At 42.0% G+C, this 23,952-nt stretch overlaps 1 protein-coding gene across 8 annotated transcripts in view; it reads right to left on the minus strand.

Moving 5' to 3' along the window:
• LOC118386593 (ephrin type-A receptor 7) overlaps positions 1 to 23,626 on the minus strand; it is a 78,343-nt gene extending 54,717 nt beyond the window's left edge. For all 8 annotated transcript variants that reach the window (XM_052523473.1, XM_052523471.1, XM_052523468.1 and 5 more), the window contains exons 1-4: positions 23,453 to 23,626; positions 21,716 to 21,780; positions 17,932 to 18,601; positions 1,320 to 1,475 (exon numbers count right to left, since the gene is read on the minus strand). In XM_052523473.1, coding sequence (XP_052379433.1) covers positions 1,320 to 1,475; positions 17,932 to 18,601; positions 21,716 to 21,780; positions 23,453 to 23,546 — 985 coding nt within the window. In that variant the 5' untranslated portion in view covers positions 23,547 to 23,626. The remainder of the gene's footprint in view (positions 1 to 1,319; positions 1,476 to 17,931; positions 18,602 to 21,715; positions 21,781 to 23,452) is intronic.
• Positions 23,627 to 23,952: the final 326 nt, after the last annotated feature.

Below are 23,952 nucleotides of genomic sequence, written 5' to 3' on the forward strand. Positions count from 1 at the left end.
ATTGGGGAAAATGTAGGGAAAATGGCGCAGCACACCTTCTACAAAAAGAGTCGCATTCAAACTAGGGATTTTGTGGCTAATTGAGGTAAAACAGTAACTGAAACATCCAGCTCAAAGCGAGCCGCTAAAAAAAAAATGTAGTTGTCGCCAAAGTTCCAGAGCACGTCTTTATGTCGATAAACAGCGGAATCTATTAAAAAGACTTAACTAGGCCATTGCCATTTCACACGTCTGTTTCCACCAAAGTGATTCTTCACAGCAGAACAGACAGAGGGCAACGGGAAATAACTAAATAATATCAAACTTCTTCGTGGTCAATTGCGTAGCAGTAAAAGTGATTGGTTTCATCTTCCGACAGTCAACCCACAGGACAGGCTTGGTGGGGAAAGAAATGGATCAGTCTTTCATAAAATCATCTGAGTGGTTACCGTGGAAATGTGGGCTTTTTGTTTACTACTGGGTTCTGATTGGAGTAGCAAGGGGTTGGGAAGGGGGAAGGGGTAAGTAGAGACGGTCCTGTCTTTGTTTCAAGTCAAGGACTGAATTAAGACTGGCCAGAACAAATATGGACACAGAGAGAGAGAGAGAGAGAGAGAGAGAGAGAGAGAGAGAGAGAGAGAGAGAGAGAGAGAGAGAGAGAGAGAGAGAGAGAGAGAGACGCTGGGATAAATCAGACTTACAGAGGAAGTCCACTTTTCCACCTCTCCTTATTAGCCCAGTCCGTGTACCACCCTGCCCGCTCTACGGTTCCTTTAAATTAGGCCTAATTTCATTGCCCCTGTGTGGAGTCAGTCATTGGTTTGAGGTGGTGGTGTAGCCCTTCAAAAGCCCCACATGAATCTACCTGTTTGGGAGCAACAGATGTGGATTTTGGAGCAAATGAGCCCCACCCTCTAAAATGAATCCCCTGTGTAAACAGTTCATCGATGCCTGTCACATTGGCAACACTGACCAGAACAAATGGAGACACAGGGTGCTGCTGTTGACTGTAATTGCAATCTTTTAGACGGGAAATGGCAAATTGCTCCTCTGATCATTAACTACCAGCCGGGGGGGGAACACACTCAGGCCCATGAACATAATTATAAAGACCTATTGGGAAGCAGAGGCAGGGGACTGGTATGGGCTCTGGAGTAGATTAGATGGTGAACAGATCTGGGCTTTTCACAATCCTCCAGATTGAACATTCTCAGTGTGGCCAGTGGGGGTCTGGAAGGGAGACTTGCATGTGCACGTGCAAGCGTGTGTTCATGAGAGCATAAATGCAGAATCTAAGACAGGTCCTTCGTGTATTTACCTAGCAACGCTCCCGTACTTACTTGTGCAGGCCACAGAGGGTGGGTCCGAGAGTCCCCGGTAGTAGCCGTCCTCACAGTCGCAGCGCCACGAGCCCTCCCGATCATTGTAGCTGTGTGCTGGGCAGCGCGAACACTGCAGGTCCTGGGACGAGGACTTGTAGAATCCACGGCCACATGCTATAATCAGAGGGAGAAGGAAAGGGGGGTTAGTTCACACTTGAATTCCCAGAAAAGAGAAAGGGCATGATAGAACAGAGAATTACACTTTTGTTCACATCACAGAACAGCTGGTGTTCGGATCAACCTGCCCCTCTGGCTTCATCAACCAGCTTGACAAAAACCCCACTTAAAAAAAACCTATCACAAATATCACCATGTCAAAGCCTGCACTGAATGAGGGAGAAAAAAATGACTGCTTATTAACCTGAGAGGCGAAAATAGGGCTATTTCTGTTCTGTTTTTTTTTTATCCCCTGGTCAGTAAATAAATACGTGTTTAGTTTATCAAAGCCCAGTCTGAGCGGGAGTGTTGTCCTAGTCAGGCATGCAGTGCTAAGTGAGGTGTGAATAGAGAAAACAGACAAGGTTGTAGAAACCCTTAATGGATTATTGGAGTGTTTCAGCTTGGTGAATATGCTCGTATCCCGGGGATAAGAGACAGTGTATGACTTCTTCCCTACTGGTCACATGGCTGTTTGTGTGATCGGTAGAGCCCTGTTTTTTGGGGGGTTAGTCATGTCACATGACCTGGATTTGAAACTTTTAAGCCTTTTCCAGAAATGAGAAATACGCCAAACAAAAAATGAAAGCGTTTGTCTGAGGATGGCGCTGGACCATCTGACATGAAGAAGAAAAAAGTTTGATGAAAGTAAAGTTTAAATTCCAGGTCACGATCGACCAAACAACGGGCCCTTGGCGATGAGTTAACTCAGCCACTTGTGAGTTATTAGGGATCATTGTTTTATGCATCAAACCAAACACTAAATCTGGAGGGGGGGGGGGACAGGGACAGTAACTGACAAGATCCAGCAATAATGCAACAACAACAAAACAGAACAATTCCTGTATAACAAATTAAACGATTCATACAGAGGGCTTTGTGAATCACATGCATGTTCCACATTCACTTTTAAGCATGAGTGAATAGGGAAATGTCGATTTTGGGTTTGTCTTTTTCGGTCTCAACACTTCAAGACAAGCAAGCCACAGTGACCCGCTGTTTGTGGAAAATCCAACGCTAAGCCTTGTGGGGAAGAAGAAAGAATACTCAATCTAGGCCACATGATTTCTGTTCCAATCTGCAAAGGATTGTACATGCCTGTAAATAGCTCTGCATACAAACTATCAAATTATACAAAACATTTATTTTACATGAGCCGCTGGTGAAATGGGCAACGGTTTTTTTTTTTATACCGAGGTCCCCCCCGTTTCACATCTCTGTTACACCATTTTTTTCCCGGAGATTCAGGATATTTGGCCGTACTTCTGTGACAGGTCTAAAATAGAGAGGATAAAGGAACCTGGTGTCCCCTCATTCTAACACCTCCACAGCGCAAGGAGGAGACCGAGGGACGGGGTATCCCCATTTCAGCAACATCAAAGCCCTGTCACTCTCTATTTATCTCACCGCACCAGCCTCGTGAAACAAGACCTTTTTCGGAAGAGGGGAAGAATAGACGATTTTATCTCGAATACTTCCTCACCTGAGAACGGCAGTAATTGAAAACAGGGTTTTAAAGCTCCGAGAGAAGTGCCTTGTGATGGGAGCTGTGTGCTGCCTACCGAAACATATTAATCACACAAATTCTCATGTACCAATCCACCGTAGCGTTAGACATTAAGTGCAAACAATGTACCTACACGTATACCCACACCTGACGCACCACACAATCCTCTGATAAGACTACGTAAATATTCACATGTGTTAGCTTGTGCCTGTGATAACACAGAGCAATCCATTTTGCAGAACGCTCAAGAATGGTCAGCGGTTCTGTTTGAAAGGCTCCTCTCTCCTCTCCCACCACGCATGGCTGTTTAAACACTCTGTTTGCCTTTGGGTTTGGGTAGTGGTGCTCCGCTGGGTGGCCAGCAGTGTTGAGGGGAGGCCCAGCTCGCTCCCATTGCGACTGCCATCTCTGCCTGCCTGGCTCTCAGGCATCCAGTCTCCAGATTAGTGCTATCTCAGCCACTAGGAACAACAGGGCTTTCAAAAGTAAACAGTACTTCCAAGTTAAAGTTCCCATGCAAAAAGATGGTTTATTTCCCGTTTCTTTTCTGTTTCTTTTTCCATGATGGCCCCTGTGTTTATCGATGTGTCTGACCGGCTGTTTACAGAAGCAACGAGGCGGCAAAGTAGGGCATCAAATCAAACAGCTGTGTGACATGGGTAACCATTTTTCCGGGCTCGCCTTGGCTCTCCCTCTCCCGTGCTCTCTCACAGTGCACTGAGTGACAAGGGCAAACACAGCCATCCCAGAGCCTGCATTCCTGTCCAAGCAGCACAGACGCTCTTGGCCAGTTCCTGGTCCTGGAATCATCAGCTGAAAACACACTCTGTAACAGAGATGTTGAAGCGTTAGATGAAAGCGGGTGATAGTGAGTGATTTTCCCCTCCTCTTTCCTTTGCAGCCACATATTTCTTCAGAGGGGGAGAAGAAAGAAAAAACTCTGCTGTATAATTACCTTGGGTTCACTCTCTAGTGCTTGTCTGTAATATCAGGGTAAACCTGGGGGCGCCTCTCGTACAGTACTTGAGAACTTCGCTAACAAAGTGTTACACTGACAGTGAAACACTTTAGAACACTGTACGCGTCTCCCGACTCACGATAATCCCTAGCACACCCTAGATTGATCACATCCAACAGACAAACGTATAATTACGCGCATGTGAGGGGGGGGGGTGCATAGTGACAACTACACCACTCAGTTGACGGCTAATAGGCTGTGCTTGTTGACACAGGCGAAGGGGGAGGAAAAACACCGAAAACAACCAGCTCTCATTTACACTACACTGCGAATATAGCCAGTCCTTAGAGAACAGGGCTGAGGTTGGAGCAGAGAGAGCAAGGGAGGGAGGAAGAAAATAAAAAATCTGACATTCCACCCCGCTCCTTAGCGAGGAGTAACAGAGCCAGCATCTGTAATTTTCCTTCCAGTGGTCAAACGCTCTCATTCAGCAATGGGGGGAAAACAGTGTGCAGTCAGCGGTTTTATGCACCGCACTGATAGAACAGAAAAGGCCTCAGTTAGGATTGACTTTGCCCCGACTCACTCTATCTCTTCTGAGGACGTTTAAATCACTCTCCGCATTGTGTGAGACGACGAGAGGATAAAACAAGAAGCCGTTATCTAGAACAGACACACACTAAGAGACGAAATTCTCAATATTTATTTTTCCTCAGAGTCTGGCTTCTTAACATTTTTGAATTGCATCCAGACAGCGGCTCTCACTGTTTGCCGATTAAATGACAATCTGGATAAAGGACACAGAGGCGGAAAGAAGGGAAGAGGATGGATGAGATTCCTGCGTTGACATTTTGTGACAGGCTGACATATCGCTTCCTGTGGCCTTACCAGACGATAATTATTCCTAATGTCCCGGCGCAATGGCACTTGAACTATATTTCCTACGTTTAATCTTCCACTTAGATTGACAGTTTGCATTTCATTTCGACTTCTAGCTAGTGTTACCATTACGGAAAAGCAAAGGTTTTACCTTTGTTTTAGAGAGTCGGTGGAATATGTAAACAACCCCTCTTCCAGTTCCCAATTAACCCTCACAACTAATCAGGTTCTCCTTATCAACTATTGAGGACAGAGGGGACTTCAGGGTCTTAACAAGCTAGAAGTAATATAGAGTTTCTCCACATCTGTCTTATTGTACTATGGTAGGCCTTCAGAGGGACAGGCGTAGCCCCGAGAAGTAGTACCAGTAATCCTGCCTCGGTCGAGAGTGGGGGGAATGGTGGTGGTGGTGAGTGTTGAGCTCAGTGCTGTGCTCCAGCTCTCCTGGCCAACAGTGCGATGAGATGGACTAGTGTGTGCCAGTCTGTCTCCATGGCATGCCGTGATGATCCCTGTCAGAGCCGGGCCTCCCCCTGGCCACCCTCCCATCTAGCTTGATTATGTGTTAAATCCGCATTGCGTGTCCCATCTAGCTTGATTATGTGTTAAATCCGCCTGCGTGTCTTTCAGGATGGATGTGGAAAGAATGCAAGAGTCGGCCGGCCGGCAAGACATAAGAGGAGCGAAGGCTACAGAGACCCGGCGAGAGAGAGAGAGCAGCGTGGAGAGGATAGCACGCCATTAGAGTGATAAAGGAGGCCGAGGGAGAGAACTGCAGCCGACAGGACCAACAGGCAGGCCAGGCTCTGCTCGCTGATGAATGCCAGGTGGAGCAGGTCAAACGCGATAAAGGAAACAGTTTATTTTCTTATTTCAAAAACGCCATTTGCCTTTCCTTAAACAGTCTCCGTCACCACCGCCACTGCTACGATAGGGAAACGTCCTTATAAATATCAACTATAAACACAGGCCGCCATGAAGGATGGGATTCTAGTCTACGCTGCTTTTTATTAATCCATTTCCTCCGGGTGTCTTTCTCTCCTTCCTTGTTTTGCTTTGTTCTGACCTTGGTGCTCAGTTGTCTGGCTAGACGGCATAAACACATGTACCTCCTATTCTCTCTGCTAGACATTGTTTCATCAACTCCATTATACTGCTAACTCAATGTTAATATTACCAGGGACATTCTTTGCCAGTAAATATATATATATATATATATATATATATATATATATATATATTTTAAACGCCCTGTTTCTAACTGTTCACAGAGCCATGACATGCTATTTCAGAATCATTGCTTTAGATCCATGTTTGGGTTTTATTTCTAACGCATAATTAAGCAATAAGGCACGTGGGGGTGTTGAATATGGCCAATATACCATGGCTACGGGCTGTTCTTAGGCGGCGATGCAACCCTGAGGTTGTTGCTATTATAAACTGGTTACCAACATAATTAGAGCAGTAAAGATAAATGTTTTGTCACCCATAGTATGCAGTCTGCCATACCATGGCTGTCAGTCAATCAGCATTCAGGACTCGAACCGCCCAGTTTATAATATACGATTATGACCGTGACACTGTGTCGTAGCTGGAAAGGGATGCCAATAGCTCTGGAGAAGCTGATTTCTTATGCATTACTTAACATTGGCTACAGGGTGTATGCTGTGTGGCTTAGATGTAACTTGTGTGCTTGCCTGAGTAAATAGTATGTGTTGGGACATCCATCAAGCTCTGTTTACTGACATGTTATGTACGCTACACTCTCTTTTATATGCTAATAAAATGTTGTTTTACTGCGTCCGCCTAGCAACAGGTGTTTTTCCACTTTTCCACCTCTGTGGAAGAGGAAAACAATATTCAGGTAGCCTTCTGCGCTTTCTATTAAATCTCCCTTTTTAAAAAAATCTAGAAAGAAAGAAAAGAAAGAGAAACTAAGCTGAACAACTGGGCTTTTTCCCTGAGACATGTTAATCTTTCACCTTTGAAAGGCGAGGCGCCTAACCAGCTCCTGGAAACAGTGGCACAACACACACAGAAGTGGAGGGAGACAGAACTGAGACCCTGCTGGAACGCAAATTTAGTTTGAGTGTCTAAACCCTTCCAAACAAGCTACTTTCAAACACCTACACCTCCTGTGGGCTTTAGATGTGGGGGGGACAAGGCTACAGGGAGCGAAAAACTACAAAATGATCAGATTAGGAGTCTTAGCTAGAAAGAACCAGATTAAATGGTTAAAACACCTAAAAACTATCATATTGTCGATAATTCTTCCCACATAGGCCCACCACGCACAGCTGGATTGGCTGGTTTGGCACATCCAGACAACTGCTCCATTCATCGGGGCTAACTGTGCTTAGGGGGAGATAAGTAGCTTTACCATGAGAAACAAAGAGAAGATTAGCATTCCCTTACACTGTGTTAGAGGGCGCACTCCCTGAGGAAGTGTCTGGTTAGATGTACCGAGCTAAGATCAAAACTAGCCTACCAATTTTTTTTTTTTTTTTTTTAAATCTACTCTGTTCTGGCTAACCAAACATTCCATATCATTTAAGTCTTAAAGTATTTGGGTTGTAGAATTAGAAATATACACATCATTGGGAATGAAATCTAACAGGGAAATATGGTTTCAATTTCACAGCAAAATAGAACTGATTTAAATGATTTAGGACGCTGATTTAGGCCCAGAGCAACAACAACAAAAAATATAATGGGATTTATATACTGTATATTTCCACACTATGGAACAATACTGTGAAATTGTGATATTTTTTTAATGTAAGCTGTGATGTTTAATGTGAGCTGTTTGAAAAGACCGCCTGAAATTTCCACCTGTTTTGGTGGGAGGGAGTTTTGGCATTCCATGGTGACATCACCATGCAGTACATGAGTTAATAGACCAATAAGTAAGAGAGTTCTAAACCTCTCTGCCAATAACAGCTAATTTTCTGTTTTCCCCCTCCCCACTCAGACCACTCCCAGACAGTCCTAGCAAAATTCTTGCTCGAGAAATTACTAAGAAGCTATTTTTGTTTCTTTTTGATGCTTTTAATTGAAAACAATCACTGCGAGGTGCTTAATTGTTGCCCAGAAATGATTTGATATTGAGATAAAAACCACTGCATTGGACCTTACAGTAAAATAGCAGGGCAATCTAATTACTACTGAATACATGATATTTCTGACAGTCCCATTTGTGTTGGCTCCACTTTGTCGTCCGTAGTACCAAAGGAAGTATCTTTAGCCTCACTTGTAATTGTTCATGTGTTAAACCTAAAGCCAACACATCTATGTTAAAAATGAAGTCTTAGAAGAGAACATATTGTATCGGGTGTGGTGATAATCATGCAAGTACGTCTGATTCAATAATCAATACGAACCGTAGTTTTGGTAAATGTCGCAACAGTTACAAAAGTCACATGATAGGTGTGAAGAAAACATAACATCATTTACTTATAACCAGTTCATAACTAGTTTCCAAACTTTTCAAAAGACATCTGCTCCTAATGCATTACAGCCTGTGCTGCTGCATATTGTCAGAAATACAAATAAGCAACAATAAACTCCAGCACCTGTTTCCTCCCTCAGCTTTCATATTGATTTACTGCATAGATCTGCAGATGGAAAATGAAGGATGTTATCACATTAAATCAATTATATTACAGAATTTATAGCTCTGGTCCCGCCTGAGCAGAAACTGAACATTGCGTCCGTACAAAACTATAGCCTCTTCCAGAGAAAGAGAGAGGTCTTCACTTCTTTAATTCATCATGCAGGGTAAAGGCTTTCCAAATGAATTTCCAGTGACATGGAAAATGTCCCTGCCTAATCGTCTTTTATTTAGTTCATTTAACTCGCATGGCGACGGGAGAGAAAAGTCTTAAGGGCAGCTCGGCCGGGCAGCTACATTTTAATGGAGGATGTGGTCAGCTCTGAGAGGACCTCTGCTGAAAGACTTCTAAGGAAAGGAGAAGAGACTGTGCTGCTCTGGAGATAAAAGCAGTGGGCCAAAGGTTTACCCAGACCCAAAGCCCCCTGCAGCCACAACGAATCAGCACTCAAAATGTCCCCAGTCAGCAACTGAGCATTATATCCAGATTGTGCCAATGCCCCCCACTCTCCCTACTCCCTTCCACCACACTCCAATCCCCATGGTCCTACTACTGTGACAGAAAGGACTGAAACACAGGGACAATGTCAAACCAGCCGCTAGTTTCCCCACCGTGGTCCAGCCCCCTTGGCCTCCAGTGACACAAAGGTGTCCATTTGCCCTCAGATGTCCGTGCTGCCGTGCACGCTGCTACAGAGACAGCCAGAGCCCCTCAGGAGGCCAAGAGAACCATCCATCAAGATTTGACAACCAGCCACACCAAATCTAAACCCAGTTCCTGTCCTGACAACCATTCACACCAAATCTAAACCCAGTTCCTGTCCTGACAACCAACCACACCAAATATATACCCAGTTCCTGTCCTGACAAGCAACCACACCAAATATATACCCAGTTCCTGTCCTGACAAGCAACCACACCAAATATATACCCAGTTCCTGTCCTGACAACCAACCACACCAAATATATACCCAGTTCCTGTCCTGACAACCAACCACACAAAATATATACCCAGTTCCTGTCCTGACAACCAACCACACCAAATATATACCCAGTTCCTGCCCTGACAACCAACCACACCAAATCTAAACCCAGTTCCTGTCCTGACAACCAACCACACCAAATATATTACCAGTTCCTGCCCTGACAACCAACCACACCAAATATATACCCAGTTCCTGTCCTGACAACCAACCACACCAAATATATACCCAGTTCCTGTCCTGACAACCAACCACACCAAATATATACCCAGTTCCTGTCCTGACAACCAACCACACCAAATATATACCCAGTTCCTGTCCTGACAACCAACCACACCAAATATATACCCAGTTCCTGTCCTGACAACCAACCACACCAAATATATACCCAGTTCCTGTCCTGACAACCAACCACACCAAATATATACCCAGTTCCTGTCCTGAAAACCAATCACACCAAATATATACCCAGTTCCTGTCCTGACAACCAACCACACCAAATATATACCCAGTTCCTGTCCTGACAACCAACCACACCAAATATATACCCAGTTCCTGTCCTGACAACCAACCACACCAAATATATACCCAGTTCCTGTCCTGACAACCAACCACACCAAATATATACCCAGTTCCTGTCCTGACAACCAACCACACCAAATATATACCCAGTTCCTGTCCTGACAACCAATCACACCAAATATATACCCAGTTCCTGTCCTGACAACCAACCACACCAAATATATACCCAGTTCCTGCCCTGACAACCAACCACACCAAATATATACCCAGTTCCTGTCCTGAAAACCAATCACACCAAATATATACCCAGTTCCTGTCCTGACAACCAACCACACCAAATATATACCCAGTTCCTGTCCTGACAACCAACCACACCAAATATATACCCAGTTCCTGTCCTGACAACCAACCACACCAAATATATACCCAGTTCCTGTCCTGAAAACCAATCACACCAAATATATACCCAGTTCCTGTCCTGACAACCAACCACACCAAATATATACCCAGTTCCTGTCCTGACAACCAACCACACCAAATATATACCCAGTTTCTGTCCTGACAACCAACCACACCAAATATATACCCAGTTCCTGTCCTGACAACCAACCACACCAAATATATACCCAGTTCCTGTCCTGACAACCAACCACACCAAATATATACCCAGTTCCTGTCCTGACAACCAATCACACCAAATATATACCCAGTTCCTGTCCTGACAACCAACCACACCAAATATATACCCAGTTCCTGTCCTGACAACCAACCACACCAAATATATACCCAGTTCCTGTCCTGACAACCAACCACACCAAATATATACCCAGTTCCTGTCCTGACAACCAACCACACCAAATATATACCCAGTTCCTGTCCTGACAACCAACCACACCAAATATATACCCAGTTCCTGTCCTGACAACCAACCACACCAAATATATACCCAGTTCCTGTCCATGGCCGCTACAGTTAAAACAAACGCTAATCACAAGTTTATGGATTATTATTATCATGACAATTAGAACAAACTTGTTTTTTTTTTGCATCTGAACAAGCAGTATCACTGAGATGCTTTGCTGACGTGAACAGATCAAATGATTTGGAATGGGGAAAAACAGACGGCTTGAGTCAAAAGAACATGATCTGTTTTATAATTTTTTATAACTTGCTTAAATGTTTTATTTGGTAATAACCTAGCACAGAAACACACTCATTGTCTGCCTCACAAAGTAGCTTGTATTCAGTGCTTTTGCTCTTTGTAACCCCTAGTTATGAGAAAAGGGCAGTTTCTTCTGCTTCTCATTAGTATAACGTAGCATAGTTCCTTCCTCAGAGAAATGTAAAGAGCACAAAATGGTTTAAATTGTGAATTTGGAGAGCTTTTGAATTGTAAATTTGGACAGTTAACAAGGCATTCATTTTAATGTTGGATCCAATGTCTCTCCCTTTTAAATATATACTACCACTTCCGAATGAAGAACAAAATAATACAAAATAAAACTTTTCCCTGGATATCAAGTCTCCTAGCTGCACAATGCTGCCAGGCCTGACATTCTGCAGGAACGTCCACATGTCAAATTAAATACAAATGCCTCGTTTTCCGAACAAAAAGGTTTTACTGGGCTCACTCTTTTCCATTCATTTTGGTTTGGTAAATATTTGTTTCAAAGTCATATGCAAAACTAGAATAGCCGATATGCATCCATTCTGACATGATTATAGGCCTTAATCTAACATTAATGAATATTGGGTTAGAGCAATATCAAACGAAAAGAAAACTCTATTATCTTTCATGTTTTCTCCTACTGCTTGTCATTCTTGCAGATATTATATGTATAGATAAAAGTGGGTATAATGAGGCTATAAAATCCACACCTAAAAGTATCCGGTATAAGTCTCCCCGCAGACAACAAGTTGTTGCAGGCTTGCTGCCTGGTCATTGGTAAAAGGTTTTTCTTTCACCTCGCTTGATAAGCTGCTGGAACTAACTCATGTACATATGAATATAAATCAGATAGTAAAACATAAACCACTTAAAACTTGTCGGGACACACCAACGTGTCCAGAAGACACTAATAGATTACATTTATTTAAACCCTTCGCTGAATAACTGTTGATCAAATGGGGCTAAATCAAATATATTATCCCTCTGGTAAGCACTCTTTGAGTCATGCTAGTTCAAAATGGAGAGTAACTAACAGACACACATTAATCATCTATAGATGTGTCACTAAATAAGAGCTGTCAGGCCAAATTAGAGACCCAAGTTGAATTTCATGAATAGACAGAATCCTAGTAAACATTCTCTGTTTCAAAGCAAACAAAGACAACGAGGAGAGATATGTGGGTGGACATTGTTGACCCTAAAATGGAGACCTTTGCTATTTTGTGTCAGATTGTGTCATTTCCAATGTGACACTGGGGTCTCTCATTGGCTATGCATAAGGTCAGGGAATATTAACTTCCTTTACACATGGCTACAAACAAGGACGGGCTGGACAATGGAGGCCTGCCTCTTGCGCTTAGTAACGTGAGCGCCCTGGATGACAGGACACTGCCAAGATGGAAGATGGATGATCGCAGCAGATGACCCTTGGTCATCAAAAGAGTCACCTCTCCGGCTCCCTCTCTCTCCGCACAACAATAGCCCCTTCCGCGTGCCTCAGCAGTCCTCATCTCCACTTGCACTAACAGGTTCAGACACCTCCATCGATCCCCAGTTCCATACCTCTTGAGATTGCGGGCTTTACTTCTCTTTGGCTATCTAAACTGTGGCACAGATGTCTTTTTTTGTAATTGCTCAGCCGCTGACTCTTGGGAGGCATGCTATCGGACAGGAGAACACGATGTCAGAAGACAACGTCTTGCCATTTAGTGGTACTGTCCCTGTGGGTGAAAGTGATATGTGACTGGGCCCGGGGTCTTAGCACCTAGCTGTGTGTCAGGGAGGGCCTTGTCTGTTGTCAGCGAGGCTCTCTCCTCTGGGAGCTCTGCAGACTGGTGGCTCTGCACTTCAATCTTCCTTTAAGAGGAAAATCAATAACTTATTACATAAGCTCACACTTTTTCCCACTTACACCCAGAGCAGGCAGAGGGGGGACTTAGAAATGTGCTTGGAAGTGCTCTGTAGCATGAAAGCCTAGTGTTTTTTTTTCCCAGTGACTTGTTCTCCTTGTACAAAACAGGCACATGCTCTATTACACAGTAACTATACATTTGGGGTGTGTAAATAGGTGAGGGTGTTTACTATCTACGTGTCTCTCCAGCTACTAACAAAACAAGCACTACAATTTACAGCAAAATGAACAATAATATTCCAAACTTGGTAAACATGTATAAGCCAACATACTATTTAGATGAATCCGCCCAAAATACAAAACAAATAGATTTTCAGATTCGATGTAAGCTGTCGACCATGTTTGTGTTCAAAAGCAATAGATACAATGGCACATCTGTGCCTATATCACTCTGCTATCTGCCAGGTCAAACAAAAACAACAAGAACAACCCTGAAGCTGTGGAAGAATGCAGCTATTTACAGGAAGTTAGCCAACACTGGCGGTGACAAGACTAGCCACCATCTATCCCCAAATTACTTCAATCTTGAGTGATTTGAATCCAGTTGCGTCTCCTGGTGATTCCGTGTGTACCGTTATTTGCATAATTAAGCTTGGTAGCGGTTACAAAGGACCGCCGTTTGGAGCATTAAATTCACACCTTATCAATCAGGAGGAGCGTCAAGATGCATGGGGTCCCCTGACTCCTGGCTTCCTTTGAAATGCTAAGTAGTTGCCTGAGCCTGGAGCTGGGCTGGGGCCTCTCTCCCCTTCACACAGACACACCTTGGCTTCTGTGGTCAACCTAGGTCCTTCCCTCAAGGGCCTCGGCCCATCAATCAGCCCCAGACTAACTCCTGTCCGACTTCCTGACACCCCAAGATGGATGGTATCAGTGTATGCAGGATGCTATATACTTTCATTAATTCTCATGTTAGCATGTAGTGATAGCTCTGGGATAAGGTTTTGTTTTTATCTGTTTAATGGAGGTACCAGGCCTTTCACACTGGAGAAATAGTTGAGCAGGTCAATAGTTAATCAGTTTTCAGGATAGGCTACTAAAAAGGGCAACTCCGACACATTTAACATTTGGGTTGCTATAATGAAGTATTTAGCAATCTCCTACACAGTTTCATTGTATATCATAATTTCATGTATATTGATTCTTTAGTGATGAGGAGGATCCCTGAGATGACAAATAAAATCTGTGGTTTTTTGATCATAGTGGAACTCCCTGCTATATGTTGCTCTGGTTGTCCAACAACATCTGGAAATATTTCAAACAGACGCTCAGAAACCTAATGACATTTACAGCCAGCTTACTCCAATATACTTCTGTTGTTCAAGGCTCAAAGTCCCATAATTCCATTCTGTAAAACCACTCCCACCATCACCGATGTAGTTGCGTGGACATATATGTTTATGGTTACTGCTATCTGGGATCCTTGAGACGTCACTACCCTGAACCCTAACCCCTATCCTTACCCTAACCTTAACCCTTAACTTAACCATTTGAAATGTCAACTTCAATGGGGTAGGCACGTCCCAAGGATCACTAATTGCAAGGAACATATTTTTGTAGCAAATTACTGTTAACTTTTTTTTATTAGTCCCAATAGGTCTTCAGTGTTGTTGGATGGATCCTTGGACAGTTCTTAAGGTTGTCTTTGGCTTCTTTTTTAAAACACTTTATTTCAGATGCAGCCGGGTTAGCTATGTAGCTAGTTAGCATGGCTAATATTAGCACCAAACATACAGGCTTCAAGCATCAGACTAGGATTCCGTAGTGATGTGCCTGTACATTTCATAACATGCCTGCATGTTTTTTGACTGTTGTTTAAGAGTCACTAAGATTAAACTTGGCTGTAATTGTTGCAAACACTATTATTTCTGATATAGCAGTCGGGCTAGCTAACTATCAGATACAGTAACTTAGGGTTAGCCATCATTAGAATATAAATTCTAATTATTTTTGAGTGTAATGCAATTGATTGGTGACAATAACATGAACATATATTCAGCATGATATTCATGTCAACATTATAATATATTTACAACCCAAAAGTAAAGTGAAATGGACTCATAACTTATGACATAAGCTTCATCTGAGCTTGCTAGCCAACTAAACAAACTGAAGATTGGGCAGAGCATTGCATCTTGGGAGGTGAAATGCACTCTGGGAATTGTAGTATACTGTATATGAGGGCAATGCCGATGATAAAAAAAATACAAAAACAAGGAATTGTGCAGTATGACTAACAAAAATGTATATAAAATCTTACAGTTGTGCATTTATACTAACATCATAATAACTGGTTCTAAAGTGGTGGAATTGTCCTTTAACAACATAATTATGTGTTAAAATTGGACAACATACAGGTCAATAGTTATTCAGCTCTCAGGAGTTGGTTGCTTAGGAACAATTATGTGATGTGTTAAAATTGGAAAACATACATTCCTGGGGTTCGAGAACAACTCAGGAAAAAAAACACAAGGGCCCTCTCTTTCTCAAAATGACTCAGTGGCTCCATTTCAGTGAGTGGGCCACTGCTGAACAGAACCTGAACATGAATGCCCACTATTTTAACACCACACACTTGTATGCAAATAAACCCTGCGCACGCTGCAGGACCCTTCAAATGGGCCTTTTTCAAAAACCCACAACATTGAATCTCCCAACACTGGGAGAGAGAGAGAGAAAGACAGGCATTTATAGTCCTGCAGATTGCCACACACAAAGAGTTAAACAGAGACAGAGACAGGGAGGGAGAGGACTGAAAGACATGCAGCCCTTCTCCGGTGACGGTGATGAATGAGCGGATCACAACGCACAACGGAGGCTGCTGCATCCATCGGGGGGGTCTGCTAGTCCTCGAATGACATGACTGACAGCTCAACTCACTTGCTCCTCCTTCAACCTTCTCCTCGATATATCACAGACGGCCATTTTATAGTTGGGGGATACCGTAGATATTGAAAATGGGACAGTGGGGGAACGTATGAGGGAATGTGTATCTCTGATCTATATAGCGAGGCGCAGTATCCCGTTGAGGAGGCTAAAAGGGAGGCCTGGGTAAAGACTGTATGAAATCCAACGCAAGTACTTTAGCTGTACTGTCGTAGGGCAATGGCCTGCAGGATACGCTAGTCGTGGTTACAAAGGACAAAAAAACATCTTCCATCCTATGCCCCATTGCAGTGGTGTTCATCCGATGGAAAACTTGAGTATTTTCCCCTTTGATTTGGTCCAAGAGGAAACCCCTGAATGGGCAGTTTAATATCACCACATATCTGAGAAGCTGCTGATGCTGCAGTATGATGTTCATTTTATTTAGATTTACTACCCCCATAATACAATAGCCAACCATGCCCCAATCGAAATAAATCTCTTATAAAGTTAAGGGCAAGTTTGGTTCTGCGTTGGATCAGTTCATTGCCTGGGATGGGCAACAGTTCAGTTCAAGCAGGCCATGTGCACAATGCTTTACAAGCAGAAGAGCAGGAATAAAGCAGGCATTTTTTTAGACAAAGCTTTTATACTATATGCTACATTGTTTGCTCCTTTGGAAGTGAATCAGAAAATGGCCCAAATTGCTTTTTAATGTAGCTTTTGTCCCTGGGGCAGAATTGCACACCTACTTACCAAAATAACATAAACAACAGCAGAAAAAAAGACTCCCGGGTGTTGAACGAGCTCTACCACATTTGAGGGAACATAACTCAAGAGGCATTTTTTTTTTTTTTCTGATAATATCACCTAAGTACACTTCACAGGGTAGAGGGTATATGCCGAACACGCTGGTGAAGGACCATGTTTGGCAGTTAGTGGCCTAAAAGTGGCTGAGCCTACTTGGACTTCTAATTTGTGCTGAGACACATTCTCTTTAATTATTACTTGTCAGTACCCCTCATAAGCTGCTTTAATGGACATTGTGAGGGGGGGGGGGATGTTTGGCTGACAAGACAGGGCACTTAAGCTATGTGACCTAAGTAGTTCTCCTTTAATCCAAGGTGATTTTTTTATCTTACAAGTCAGGTGGCCACTGAAAATAATCCTTTGTGCAATTATAGAGACATAAAGCATTTGAATGCTAATTGCAGAGGCTTGGTGCTAGGACCAAACAACACAGCCAAGCTTGACTGTAATTGCGTTTCCTGTTAGGTCCCTTCGTAAATATCCCGAGGCCTACATGCCACAGTATGGCGGCTATTTGTTTCCCTTTCTGTCAGGGTCGTTTGGATTGGGCAGAGGGATACTGAAATATTGGATGGACTTCCTTCAGACCTGTGTATTCTGCGAGTGATTGCCTTGGCCAGTAGCCATCCATAGAGGTAAGTGCTCTCGCAGAGGAGTATTGAGCTAAACTGAAGTGCAAGTTATCATTTAATCCCAGTGTCAACAGAACCACGGATATAAATTAAGAGCCCGCTAATCAAACAATTAACATGGATTCCAATTATAACACTGAGGATTTCTGGGCCTCCATACTTTCTCCATCATTATTATTGCCTTCAAATCAGCTGCTTTAATTTTATTTGCCACCACAACTATTCAATGTGGCCTAACTTGTCATTTGCATGCTTTGCATAATTAAAAACTAAAATGCTCAACAGATTTTCTTTCTGGTGTTTAGGCATGGCATGGGTGATTCTGTGCGATAATGATTCAAAGGGAGAAAAAACTATTCTAAACATGTACATTTGAATGAGGCACATTTTCTGCTTACCAATAAGTTTAATATTTCCCTAATTAAAACAATGTTTGGAGTTCAGTAATATTTCTCAATATTGCAAACTGCCGTTTTTTTCAGAGGATGGAAAAATCTATGCCACTAAATGAAAATTGAGTATGGATAGAATATATACAGCGAGGTTACTATACTGTAACTGTACTCACGTTCACATGCATCGCCCTTCTGATGAAATCCCGCTTTGCATATACATTTCCCTATAGGCACCAGCCATTCCCCCTCTGCGCTGCAGTGCATCTTGGGAGAGTTGTCGGCCTCCTCTTCGGCGTCACTGACACACGTGCCCTCGACCTCGACCAGAGAGGAGAACTCTGACCCCGTCACTGTGTCTGGGAAAGTGGCCAGGTTCTCAATGATGGACCAGCACTTCTTGTAATAAACTTTGACAGAGACCAGAGCGATGCATGCCCCTACATCCTGGAAGGCCAGGTAAAACCCTCGTCTGGACAGCGGCCCAATGATGCGCACTTCTGTATTCAGCTTCATCTTCCTCTCTCCCAGGTCCCCCTGGGTGAAGCTCTCGTCTGCTGCGATTGTGTCAATTTTCACGTACTGGTTCTCTCGTATATTCCTGCCGACTTCCGAATCGGTTTCCTGATAATACAGGTTGAATGTCTCCTTGCACGTGCCCACCACACCGGGTAGACTGTTACAATCCCTCAAGGTGAACTTCAGTTCCACAAAAATCCTCTGGGCATCGCCCTTCTCTATCCAGCTAGTCCGAAGCCAGTTGTTCTGATTCGGCTCCATGACCTGACAAACCTGGTATGTGCGAATGGGGGTGTAGTTTTCATCCAACCCGCTGATCTCTTCCCACTAAAAAAAAAGAAAAGAACAGAGCACAAGTTTGGTAAATTTATATTGATTGGCTCTCATCAGCGATATATATTTTTTGCAACGAAATCAACACCCGACGATGTAAATGACGGACGTTTTTTATGTCCTACTGTGGTATTGCGTCATGTATGTAATACATGGTAATGAAGTAGTGTTAAAGCTGCACAAATGAATAATAAAGGTGCATAAAGGTGGTGCAGCAAAATGTTATTCCAAGTACATAGGGAAAGAAAAGACCTGTTATTGGAGCACTTTCTGAAAAAGGTGTCATCCATCATGCTTTTAATCTATTTGTCAACTATTATACACAACCCATAAACGTATCCCTGTTGTTCTGAAATCAGGCCCAAAGAAGTATTAGGAAATACTAACAGAAACTAACAGAGTAAAATACAGTGCCTTCAGAAAGTATTCATACCCTCTCGACTTAGTCCACATTTTGTTGTGTTACAAAATAAATCTACACGCAATTCCCATAATGACAAAGTGAAAATGTGTTTTTTTTAGAAAGGTTTACAAATGTATTGAAAATGAAATACAGAAATAACTCATTCACATAAGTATTCACAGTCATATACATGTTAGAATCACCTTTGGCAGTGATTACAGCTGTAGGTCTTTCTGGGTAAGTTTCTAAGAGCTTTCCACACCTGGATTGTACAGTATATATATATTTTTTTTATTCAAGCTCTGTCAAGTTAGTTGTTGATCACTGCTAGACAGCCATTTTAAAGTCTTGCCATATATTTTCAAGCTGATTAAAGTCAATGTCACCTTGGTAAGCAACTCCAGTGTATATTTGGCCTTGGGTTTTAGGATATTGCCCCACTGAAAGGTGAATTTGTCTCCCAGTGTCTCTATTATGTTGCCTGTGCTTAGTTCTATTCCATTTATTTTTATCCTAAAAAAACTTGGTAGTCCATGGCAATGACAAGCATACCCATAACATGATGAAGCCCCCACATGCTTGAAAATATGAATAGTGGTACTCAGTGATGTGTTGCGTTGGATTTGCCCCAAACATAAAGATTTGTATTCAGGACAAACATTTAATTTCTTTGCCACATTATTTGTAGTTTTACTTTAGTGCCTTATTGCCCAAAAAGATATGCATGTTTCCTTCCTCTCCGGCAACTGAGTTAGGAAGGGCACCTGTATCTTTGTAGTGACTGGGTGTATTGATACACCATCCAAAGTGTAATTAATAACTTCACCAAGCTCAAAGGGATATTCAATATGCTCGACTGGAGGACCTTACAGATAATTGTAAGTCTTGGGTACAGAGATGATGTCGTCATTCAAAAATCACGTTAAACACTTTTATTGAGTGAGTCCAAGCAACTTATAATGTGACTTATTAATCTATATTTTTACTCCTGATCGTATTTAGACGTGCCATAACAAAGGGGTTGAATACTTATTGACTGAAGACATTTCAGCTTTCCATTTGTAATTCATTTGTAAAAATGTCTAAAAACATCACTTTAACATTATGAGGTATTGTGTGTAGGCCAGTGACACAAAATCTCAATTTAATCCATTTCAAATTCAGGCTATAAGACAACATCATGTGGAAAAAGTCAAGAGGTGTGAATACTTTCTGAAGGCACTGTAAGTATACCTGATAAGCATAAAAACAAATGATGGCTCCATTGAGATTACTTCCATACCTGACTTTCCAATCGCATTACATACATTTGTATTTCTTTTTTAAAATGTTTTTATTTATGAAAATGTAAAAAATATTTAGGGACAAGCTATTTTGGAAAGTTGACTTGAGGCCAGGCTACATCAAAAACAAAAGGAATATCCCTTCACTTAAATGCCACCCATCCAATAGATTTTCAGGACTGCTACTACTGACATCAATTAACATAAACAAACATCCCACCCAAATGGTCTTTGTCGGACTCAGTCCGACACTGTGGACATTTGAAAAGGCTTGCCTCTGTATAGCGTGGCTGTCAATTACCGAGAGGCACATATGCATGGTAATGAGTCAGCCAGATATAATTATACTGGACCGTGTTGAAATTTCCCATTCCAATTAGCCCTAGATTTTCCTCGTTAGTAGGTCTACAAAGCCCATTCCCGACACCAATAACGGAAATCTGACTACGAGTTATGAGATAGTATGTCATAACTATTAGATAGTAAGTCATTATTATGAGATATATAAATCATAATTCTGAGATACATAAGTCATAATTCTGAGATATGTAAGTCATAATTATGAGATAGTAGGTCTGGATTTTAAAGGGGCAATCTGGGATTCAAACCTAAACAAAAAACAAAACTTATGCCCTGCCACTTTTTTGAAGGACTCTCACATATGGAAGCAAAGACTGACCATCCATGATAGTTTAAACATGTTTTGAAGCTGTACCGTTTTGTTTACAATTACATTGTTTACGAACAATGGAGTAAAATAAGCATATATTTGGGGGTTCTGGTGGGGTAAGAATGTTGCTCATGCATTTCTAAGTTACATTCCTCAATAATAAATGGCTATACAGTATATTAATAATTTAAAAGTAAAAAAATCGATGTTCCAATCCCAGATTGCCTCTTTAATTGAGGCACCAACTCACATAAAAAAAAAAAAAACATTTTAATACATTAATATGGAACAATATCACCACAAACTCTCTCTATCGCTCTCTCACACACACACACACACACACACACACACACACACACACACACACACAACGTGTGATTGACTTCAGGACATACGTAAGGTTGTCCTTGAATGTTGCGGAGGGCCTGATGCAAAGTGCACATTGGATTCATGTAATACAGAACTCCTAAATGCATATCGTTATAATGATTTACATATCTCATAATTATGACATGCTATCTCATAATGACGTGCTATCTCGTAATTATGACTTACTATCTCCTAATAATAACATACTATCTCATAATCATGACTTACTTTCTCATGACTCGTAGTCAGATGTATTTATTACTTGTGGTGGGAAAGGACTTCCACATGGAGCATGATAACGGTGAAAATAATAGGGTTGATTTAAGTATTTTATGTGAATGTTCTCAGAAGTGTGTAGGCTAGTTAGTGTCCGTCCCACTTACCCCACTAGGAGGATAGGATATCCACTCCAGCTCTGTCTGCTGCGCCTTGGAATCCAACAGAATCACTAGCGACAGGAAATAAAATGGTAGAGCAAGCGATTAAATCTCTGAATGTCTGTTCGCTGAATATGACTAATAATCTATAAAAGTCTACTTTGCTGCTAGATGAGTAGACAGACGTATGACCCACTTTCTGCAGCAAGCAATTCAAATGAACATTTACAGGCTGAGCAGACAGGCATTGATGGCAATACCTTTCACCTGAATGACACTGCATGAGAATACTGCTATATATTCAAGACATTGCAGCACCAAACACTGGATAAACACATGTTCCTTCCTATAAAGACTTTGGACAACTTCATTTATCTAAAAAGTACGTGTTGTGTGTGACAACTTTGTGTTCCATGTAGCCTGCAAACCACATAACATGAGGTAAAATAGCAAAAAAAAATCACAATCGATCTGTGTGTCTTTTAAGTATGCATGCATGCTGGTGCAATAAGGTCAGACGAGAACACCTGCCTCTATACGTAAATCTAGCACATTAAAAATCAACGCATGAGTCCTTGCTGTGCCCTGGCGATAGGCGTACGAACAACAGGAAAATTATCCCAAAACAGTTCAGATGTAGTCAACCAACGGCGACATGAATTTGGTGTAAAGTGTCACTTGTAAAATATATCGGGTATAGGCATTCAATAGTTTATTAGCGGGTAGTCACGGCCGAACCATTCACCGAATACAGCCTGAGAGCGCACTGCCGATTTGTCTCCATAGAACGCAGGGCCGTGAGAGAGTATGTTTGATAACGGCGTTATTACATGCTTAATATCTTAATATCTGTTAAATATATTGATCAGACATAGGAGCATATATTATAGCCCTATATGCTTTAAAAAAAATAATTTACACAGCCAGTTTCAAACTTCAGACGGACACTTCAGTAGACTATGTCAAAATCAATACAGTGTGTTTACGAACACAATAATCCCCGTATAAGTGAAGGTCAACAGCTTGGTGCCATTTTAATCTTATTTCTCTCCTTCCAGTTGTATTTATTTATTAATACGCGTATTTCTTTAGCAAGATGAACATAACATACTTTGGTTTATTTCAAGTGCATAGTGATCTTTCTATCGCTCTGCGTATGTGATATATACTTTCCTTGCGCGCTCTGAGCATGCCAGTTTGTAGAAAAACTGATTTATTTAAGGTATTTCAAACATTAACTCCTGTAATGACAAGGAGGTTTACTGTGTACCATATTTATGGTGTCTAATGCGATAGTAATAAGCTTATCCAACGATCATAGAAGTTCATTCCTAGTCATAATGTATGTATGATATGACCCTGAGTGGCATGACAGTCTTCCTAAATGTAGACTTGTAGCCTTGAAAACTAAAATGTAACCATCATCCGTACGGAGCCTTATTTTTGATTGGGTGCCATGCGTAAAAGCCTGCTAAGATAGCCTACAACGGACCGTTTGTCACACAAACGCCGTGTGAATGCGCACAGAGACTGCGATCTACTGAGTAACAACACTCTAAGTCACTGAACTAATGTCATGACATATTGCATTTGACAGATTGCACAAATACAGGAATGATCGTTCGTGCAAAAGCAACAGAATGTCAGGGTGTGCGCTGTCTTTGGATATCACTTCGCGCCATTGCCGATCAGTTTTCGGTATGTAGCCTGGATGATGAGAGGGTATCAAACTTTATTACATACCTTCTTTCGCATTCTGTGCTTTTCCAGTGTCCATAAAACAACATAAATGAATGCAAAATGTAATCCACAAACACGGAATCGACGTGGAACCCATGTTGTAAATGAAGTTAGCTAGACAGTATTCGCTTTTCCACCGTGGCGTGTGCTTCCCATTGACGACGCTAAACCCCCTGCTACTTTAGGTTAATGTACAAGAAACTGCCGTCTCTCACTCAAATAGCATCAGCAGCTGCTGGGCGGGGACTGTAACACAACCGATGTCACTAAACTAGACTGATAGAGGGATTATCCACTCACGGCTCGTAGAAAAAGATCATGTGCAAGCTTTGTGACCAATACATTCTTTGCAGATTCTGCTCTTAGACATAAGGCATAAAGTAAGATTTTAGGAAATGTTACAGTCTAGTCCTCTTTGGCCAAGTTGGACATCTTTTGGGTAATATGATGGTAGAAAAGCTTTTATTTCTGTACAAGACAACACATAATTTTTTATCAGCATA

The sequence above is a fragment of the Oncorhynchus keta genome, chromosome 8 (genome assembly GCF_023373465.1).
Source record: "Oncorhynchus keta strain PuntledgeMale-10-30-2019 chromosome 8, Oket_V2, whole genome shotgun sequence".
In the NCBI taxonomy this organism is placed as follows: domain Eukaryota; kingdom Metazoa; phylum Chordata; class Actinopteri; order Salmoniformes; family Salmonidae; genus Oncorhynchus; species Oncorhynchus keta.